Here is an 8,752-nt window from a genome sequence, read left to right as displayed (position 1 = left end):
CCATCTCTGTCGGTAGCTCCACCGTCATCATGTCTTCTGTCCAAACAGTAGAGCAACACAGCTGCTGTAGTAATATTACCCAGACAGACCGGGGACACTTTGCATCCTAAATGGCACCCTATTCCCTAAATAGTACATTTATTTTGCTCAGAGCCTTATTTTATTTTTTTACCAGGGACAATAGGGCTCTAGTTAAAAGTAGTGCACTATATAGGGAATAAGGTGCCATTTGTTGTAAACTACATGTAGAGCTTTATAGTGGAAATTCACCCAGAACTCTGTGTTGCTAGTGTAAACTGTATCCCCTCAGGACTATAGATTCACTCCTCATACAAACCATAGTTTCACTAAATGGACAGATACTTTACACAATGTAAATATAAAATAAGTACCAAAAATCTTAAACAAAAACCAACAAATTCAACAGCAGACAGACAGGTTAGTTAGGGCTGGAGGGAAGTTCTGCTTCTCTGTGCAGAACAAGAGCATCCTGCCTGGACTCCACACAACTAACACATACAGTGCTTTGCAAAAGTATTCACCCCCTTGGCGCAGTTTTTCCTATTTTGTTGCATTACAACCTGTAATTTAAATGGATTTTTATTTGGATTTCATGTAATAGACAAACACAAAATAGTCCATATTGGTGAAGTGAAATAAAAAAAATAACTTCAAAAATGTCTTTAAAAAAATATGGAAAAGTGGTGCGTGCATATGTATTCACCCCCTTTGCTATGAAGCCCCTAAATAAGATCTGGTGCAACCAATTACCTTCAGAAGTCACATAATTAGTTAGATAACGTTCACCTGTATGCAATCTAAGTTTAACATGATCTCCGTATATATACACCTGTTCTGAAAGGCCCCAGAGTCTGCAACACCACTAAGCAAAGGGCACCACCAAGCAAGCGGCACTATGAAGAGCAAGGAGCTTACCAAACAGGTCAGGGACAAAGTTGTGGAGAAGTACAGATCAGGGTTGGGTTATAAAAAAATATCAGAAACTTTGAACATCCCATGGAGCATCATTAAATCCATTATTAAAAAATTGAAAGAATATGACACCACAACAAACCTGCCAAGAGAGGGCCACCCACCAAAACGCACAGCGCAGTCAAGAATGGCATTAATCTGAGAGGCAACAAAGAGACCAAAGATAACCCTGAAGGAGCTGCAAAGTTCCACAGCGGAGATTGGAGTATCTGTCCATAGGACCACTTTAAGCCGTACACTCCACAAAGCTGGCCTTTATTATGGAAGAGTGGCCCGAAAAAAAATAAGCAAACGTGGGAGACTCCCTAAATATATGGAAGAAGGTCAGATGGTCAGATGAGACAAAAATGTAGCTTTTTGACCATCAAGGAAAATGCTATGTCAGGTGCAAACCCAACACCTCTTATCATCCCAAGAACACCATCCCCAGTGAAGTATGGTGGTGGCAGCATCATGCTGTGGGGATCTTTTTCATCAGCAGGGACTGGAAAACTGGTCAGAATTGAAGGAATGACGGATGGTGCTAAATACAGGGAAATTCTTGAGGGAAACCTGTTTCAGTCTTCCAGAGATTTGAGACTGGGATGGAGGTTCACCGTCCAGCAGGACAATGACCCTAACCATTCTGCTAAAGCAACACTTGAGTGGTTTAAGGGGAAACATTTAAATGTCTTAGAATGGCCTAGTCAAGCCCAGACCTCAATCCAATTGAGTATCTGTGGTATGACTTTAAGATTGCTGTACACCAGCGGAACCCATCCAACTTGAGTTTATTTGAGTTTGAGTTTGAGTTTATTTTTATTTTTACAGGGACAGTGCACATTAATCAACGTTTCAGTAAAAGTGCCGGTTTTAGCCAGCCGGCTAATTTTCAACCGCAGTCCCTGGGCAGGTTATTAAAAACAATTACAATATAGACAATAGCAGCATAGAACAAGCAAGACATAGCAACATAGGACAAGCAAGACATAGCATACAGAGCAACATAGGACAAGCAAGACGTAGCATACAGACAGAGCAACATAAAACAAAAAGCAGCAAGACAAAATTCATAAAAGCAACAAAGTGTTTCCACACCTCACAAGCTACAGACAACAGACAACATGGAAAGCGGCAACACACAGCTAGGGACCATGTTCACAAATCTGATTGACCTTTAGCCATGTCTTCAAGCATTTTGTGAAAGTGTGATATGTGGTGCAGTTATGTGTGTCTGATGGCAGTGTATTCCAGACATGGGAAGCTCTCACAGAGAATGCAGATTTACTAAAGGTGCTTTTCCTTAGGGGAACTATACAGTCACCTCTCATGGCAGACCTTGTGGATCTGCTGCCATATGTCTGGGTTTTCTGTTTAACAAAAATACTGAGTGGAGGGGGAGCCAGGCCATTAAGGATCTTGAATACAAGACATGCGTCGGTGTATTGCACAAGATTTTCCCAACTCAAGAGCTCATGCTTTCTAAGAATGTGACAATGATGATGGCTATTGGGCTTCCTATCAAGCACTTTGAGAGCCTGTTTGTAGACAGACTGAATAGGTTTTAATGTTGTACAGCAAGCTTGGGCCCAACTAGTCAAGCAGTATGTTAAGTGGGGGAGTATCATAGTTTCGAAGTACAGTTTTGCTACCTCTGTAGTCAAACAATTTCGTATAAATCGGAAATTAGCTAGGTTGAATTTGGTTATTTGAATTACTTTTTTCACATGCTTTTTAAAAGAGAGGTTGGAATCAAGTATGATGCCAAGGTACTTAAAATCGGATACCACCTGGAGCTTCTCCCCTGACACATAGACATCTGGCTCAGTAGCATCTGTTGCCCTCTTTGTGAAGAACATGCAAACAGTTTTTTTCACATTGAGATGCAAACACGAGTCACTGAGCCACTTTGTAACCTGGACCATTACAGTAGTGAGTTCTTGTGCAGCTTGTTGTTTGCTCTTTGCATGCACATATATCACTGTATCATCTGCATACATTTGAACTTCAGACCCTTGAACTTGAAGGAGCTGGAGCAGTTTTGCATTGAAGAATGGGCAAAAATCCCAGTGGCTAGATGTGGCAAGCGTATAGAGACACACCCCAAGAGACTTGCAGTTGTAATTGCTGCAAAAGGTGACTCTACAAAGTATTGAATATGGGGGAGGTGATTAGTTATGCACGCTCAAGTTTTCAGTTTTTTTGTCTTGTTTCTTGGCTGTTTCACAAAAAACTATTTTGCATCTTCAAAGTGGTAGGCATGTTGTATAAATCAAATGATGCAAACCCCCCAAAAAATCTTAATTCCAGGTTGTAAGGCAACAAAATATGAAAAATGCCAAGGGGGTGAATACTTTCGCAAGCCACTGTAGTTTGCGTCCCAAATGACTCCCTATTTAGTGCGCTACTTTTGACCTGGGCACTATAAAGGGTATCATTTTGACGTAGGGTATAGAACTCTTCATACAGAACTCAGAATCATCCATGGATCAGGTGTTTTCCAGCTGATTCAGGTCTAGACCTGGTTCAACTAAGGATTGTAGGGAACTTTGCAACCCTAGTTCTAGTGAGTACTACAAAGGCCATTGTTGAGTTAAACACGTCTCATAGAGCTACAGCACATAGATCTGCAAAAAAACTACAGATAATGATCCTTTCTGGTCAAACACTAATGCTCTATGTTAAAACTCCAGGGCAGCCAGTCCACCCGAGGCTTACAGCAGACAGACCTCTGAACTAAAGCCTAATTATACCATAAGCAAGTAGGCAACACAATAACATCTTGCATTGTGTTGAGTCATCACTCCCGAGGCTGCCCGTTTGCATTTTTCTGCTACTCAAGTACGCATAACTGCCACTTTGCAAAGCTTGAGTTGCATACTTGCGTAGCCTCTGTATAAATTAGCTTTAACTCTGATGATAAGAGACACAAAACAAACACAATAATAATATAAAAAAACACAGACTGCCCAGAACTGCAGCGGTCTGTCACATAGACTACCATGCTGCTTCAGAAACAGAGGCAACTGGCTTAAAAGACACATTAAATAAAAAAATAACAACAGTTAAGGCTTAAAAAAAACTACAAATATACCTATGTATTGACAGTTCAGTGAAAATCTATTCAGCTACAATAAGAGCATGCAAACCTCTTTTCTTACAGGTCTGTGTATTAAAGCTTTTTATGGTTATTTTACTCAGTAAGTTAGCTTAATTCTTATTTTCAGTAACTACTTAATTGTCTAGCTAAAGTACCCAATCACATGGCTCTCCATTCAGTCTGTCCATCCAATGATTGGTTATTAACAAGCGTCTCCTTGTTAACAGACTGCCAACTCTTCAGTTTGAACGAAATGTTCCAAAAACACTCATTTAACTGTGTGTGTGTGTGTGTGTGTGTGTGTGTGTGTGTGTGTGTGTGTGTGTGTGTGTGTGTGTGTGTGTGTGTGTGTGTGTGTGTGTGTGTGTGTGTGTGTGTGTGTGTCTCTGGGAAGATAAAGGGGCTTAGAGGTAGTCATCCTCACTGGAAGGCTCGTCGTCAGGATCGTTGCTAGGGTTGTTGCTAGAGACGTTGCTAAGGTCGTTGCTATGGGCATAGCTGGAGGCAGTGCTAGAGGATGGGCTGCGGCTCATTCTCCATACCTGGTTAGAGAAGCTCCGCCCCCAGCTGCAGGGCTGGCCAACAGGTCGCAGTATTCTAATAAGCTCTGCAGCTTCCTGCCAATAGGAAGTTCACTTGCTGTGTCCCCGCCCAGTTCTCTGTTTACTCATGGTGGTCAACATCTGACTGATGTAGGAAGTGAGGAGGTCATCCATCTTATAGCCCTGCAAACACACACACACACACACACACACACACACACACATCTGAGTGTTTTCATCAAGTACGTGTGTGAGTGCGTGTGTATGTGTACATGTGCGTACGTGAGGGCATGTGTGTTTTTTACGTGTGTGTGTGTGTGTGTGTGTGTGTGTGTGTGTGTGTGTGTGTGTGTGTGTGTGTGTGTGTGTGTGTGTGTGTGATTGTGTCTCACCAGTGAGGTCTCACACAGCAGCTTGCTGCCCCTGACCAGGTTGCCGATGGTGATGTGGAAGTAGGTGTTACCGCTGCTCCAGTTGGAGATCTTAGTGAATGGGTGGGTGGTCAGGATGTCCTGTTGTAGACATACACACACGCATCAGTGAAATACCAGGTAACACATGTTCACACACAAACACCTAGAGAAAGAGATGAGAGGTCATGTAACGCACACACAGGACATTTCCCCTTGGGAATTAACAAAGGACCTAACTACACACACATACACACCTTGGTCTTTGGGTCTATAAGGCTGACTCCATGCTTGTTGATAGCAATCAGGAGGATCTCTGGGAAGTTGGGCTCTGTGGTTTGCTGAACAGAGAGAATATTACACTGACTGAGAGGAGGTACACAGTATTGGATAGACCAACAGACAGACAGACAGACCGACCGACCGACAGTCAGACATCCCAGACAGACAGACAGACAGACAGACCAGGCAGACAGACAGTATCGTTACCCCAAGGTAAGATTGAGAATGACATCACTGAGCGGCATGGTTACCTTGACTTCGAAGAAGGCGGATCCGAACGTGGCCCATTTGAAGATGATCTTCAGGAAGTGGAGTTTGGCCTCTTCCCTGGACTTACCAGCCTGCTTATTGAAATAAGCTACTACAGACTACAAACACACACAGATATGGACGCATGTATGCAAAGTCACAAACACACACACACAGCCACACACCAAAAAACAGAGACAAAAAAAACAATAAAACAGCTGATTAGGTCACAGATAAAGATACTCTGAACGCAGTAGTCAATCATGAGGAAGACTGCCATTAAGAATAGAGCCAGGGCAGCAAATTAGAGCCCAGGAGAGTTGGGAGAAGTCTCGCCTCACCCGTTTCCAGTCATCTGGGGAGAGCTGGCGAATCAGGTCCTGCGGCACCAGCTCCCGGAGGATCTTGGGTATTGAGGGGAAGTGTGACTTGTCGTCTTCGTACTTCACCCTGTAGATCAACGCTCCCAGCTGGAACACCTCGTCACGACTACACTTATGGTAACCACGGAGATACTTAGGCAGTTCCTAGCAACCAAAGGGCAAAAATAACCAGTCACAATCTCACTCCTACTTACTTTTAGCTGTTCCTAAAATCAGAACAGATCATGGCAAAAAGTGTTTTAGCTAATCAGCTCCGTGGTCTTGGAATTCTCTCCAGACCAGCTTGAAACCCCAGAATCTTGTTTCCTTGGAGGAGTTTAAAACGTTTGTTGACTCACATGTTACTGAGGAATGTGATTGTCATTAGGACTTGATGTGGTGGTACGTATAATATATATATTTTTTTTTATCTATGACGATTTTATGTTTCTGTAATTGAAATGTATGTGTCTACATCAACATTTCTTACTTTTTTTATGGCGTGTTTGTAAGTTGTTACAGTATGTCTGATATTTGTCTCAAACATTGTTCCCCCATGCTGCTGTTTTGGTTGGACTAGGTCTCTCTTGAAACATTGATTTATACCTCAATGAGACTAACCTGGATAAATAAAAGGTAAAAACTAAACATTCCTGGAGATCACATTCATGGTAAACGCTGTAGGGGTCGGCTCAAGCCATAACAACAAACAACGCACCTTTGATTGAATCCCAGCCATAGTATGTGAACATTGTCAGGGTTTGAACCTGGGAAGTTTACTTAGGACAAGTGGAACACTTACACCCCCCACCCCCCACCCCCACCCTCCTACCTGGTAGTAGTGGAAGATGGAGTCAGCGAAGGAGTCTTTACCAGGAACAGTGTTGGTCCACAGCTTCTTCATGAAGAACACCTGGTAGGTCAGAGACGGTACGATACCTACACACACACGTTAAAGTCATTAAGGGATAGTTCACGTTAAAGGGATAGTTCATATTAAACAGATAGTACATATTAAAGGGATAGTTCATATTAAACAGATAGTACATATTAAACGGATAGTTCACGTTAAAGGGATAGTTCATATTAAACAGATAGTACATATTAAAGGGATAGTTCATATTAAACAGATAGTACATATTAAACGGATAGTTCACGTTAAAGGGATAGTTCATATTAAACAGATAGTACATATTAAAGGGATAGTTCATATTAAACAGATAGTACATATTAAAGGGATAGTTCATATTAAACAGATAGTACATATTAAAGGGATAGTTCATATTAAACAGATAGTACATATGAAACGGATAGTTCACGTTAAAGGGATAGTTCATATTAAACAGATAGTACATATTAAAGGGATAGTTCATATTAAACAGATAGTACATATTAAAGGGATAGTTCATATTAAACAGATAGTACATATTAAAGGGATAGTTCATATTAAACAGATAGTACATATTAAACGGATAGTTCACGTTAAAGGGATAGTTTGTATTAAAGGGATAGTACATATTAAAGGGATAGTTCATATTAAACAGATAGTACATATTAAACGGATAGTTCACGTTAAAGGGATAGTTCATATTAAACAGATAGTACATATTAAAGGGATAGTTCATATTAAACAGATAGTACATATTAAAGGGATAGTTCATATTAAACAGATAGTACATATTAAAGGGATAGTTCATATTAAACAGATAGTACATATGAAACGGATAGTTCACGTTAAAGGGATAGTTCATATTAAACAGATAGTACATATTAAAGGGATAGTTCATATTAAACAGATAGTACATATTAAAGGGATAGTTCATATTAAACAGATAGTACATATTAAAGGGATAGTTCATATTAAACAGATAGTACATATTAAACGGATAGTTCACGTTAAAGGGATAGTTTGTATTAAAGGGATAGTTCATATTAAACAGAATGTACATATTAAAGGGATAGTTCACTCTAAATCATAGTTTTTATGACATACCATCTTTAGAGGGCCGGGCCTTCTTGATCCAGTCTGTGAGGTGTCTGACAAAGTCAAAGAAGAAATCTCCCTCTGGTACACTTATCACCTACAACACACACACACACACACATACACACACCTCACACACACCACACACACATAACACACACATACCACACACACCACACACACCACACACACAAAGAGGAGTTGGGGCATGTTGGAGAGCATCAACCCTGTGATATATTGTGGGTCAATTGTGAATGACTGATTGATCTACAAATAATAATGAGTAGTTATTTATGATCATCCAGGTGATTTGTAGATCAGACAGTCAGCTGCTGCCTGCTAAATCTGCTGCATCGACGAACAAGGCATTAGTGTGCATGTGTGTGTGTGTGTGTGTGTGTGTGTGTGTGTGTGTGTGTGTGTGTGTGTGTGCATGTGTCTATCACCTTGTCGGAAATCTTTACGAACAAGCTGAATCCTTCGGGTGATTTGAGCAGCAGGCGAGCAGAGATCGCCAAACAGAAGTCTTTAGCCTTGGTGCTGGACTCCACCTCAAATGCCTGTCAATTACACACACCAGCCAATCACAGCACAGTAAACACCTGTCAATCACATACACCAGCCAATGACAGCACAGTAAACACCTGTAAATCACAAATAGGAATAAAGCCAGAAAGATAGTCTGTGTGTGTGTGTGAGTGCGTGTGAGTGTGTCAGTGTGTGCGTGAGTGTACCTCATCAGTATCGTCAGGGAAATAGACTTTGTGGAAGATCTGGGTGGTCTTATGTTGGATGGCCTCTACCTCCACTAGGTGGGGAGGGTACTTCCTCGAGCCATTCCTGTTGCCACA

At 41.3% G+C, this 8,752-nt stretch overlaps 1 protein-coding gene across 1 annotated transcript in view; it reads right to left on the bottom strand.

The window, feature by feature from the left end:
- Positions 1-3,005: 3,005 nt before the first annotated feature.
- LOC139386405 (unconventional myosin-VIIa-like) overlaps positions 3,006-8,752 on the bottom strand; it is a 51,943-nt gene continuing 46,196 nt past the window's right edge. The window contains exons 40-48 of the mRNA XM_071131979.1: positions 8,636-8,741; positions 8,348-8,461; positions 7,911-7,998; positions 6,750-6,856; positions 5,897-6,082; positions 5,558-5,674; positions 5,282-5,365; positions 5,007-5,126; positions 3,006-4,797 (exon numbers count right to left, since the gene is read on the bottom strand). Of these exons, the coding sequence (XP_070988080.1) occupies positions 4,705-4,797; positions 5,007-5,126; positions 5,282-5,365; positions 5,558-5,674; positions 5,897-6,082; positions 6,750-6,856; positions 7,911-7,998; positions 8,348-8,461; positions 8,636-8,741 (1,015 nt within the window). The 3' untranslated portion in view covers positions 3,006-4,704. The remainder of the gene's footprint in view (positions 4,798-5,006; positions 5,127-5,281; positions 5,366-5,557; positions 5,675-5,896; positions 6,083-6,749; positions 6,857-7,910; positions 7,999-8,347; positions 8,462-8,635; positions 8,742-8,752) is intronic.

Source organism: Oncorhynchus clarkii, chromosome 27, assembly GCF_045791955.1.
Source record: "Oncorhynchus clarkii lewisi isolate Uvic-CL-2024 chromosome 27, UVic_Ocla_1.0, whole genome shotgun sequence".
In the NCBI taxonomy this organism is placed as follows: domain Eukaryota; kingdom Metazoa; phylum Chordata; class Actinopteri; order Salmoniformes; family Salmonidae; genus Oncorhynchus; species Oncorhynchus clarkii.
Note: the sequence above shows the minus strand (reverse complement) of the source record. Positions and strands in the feature narration are given on the sequence as shown.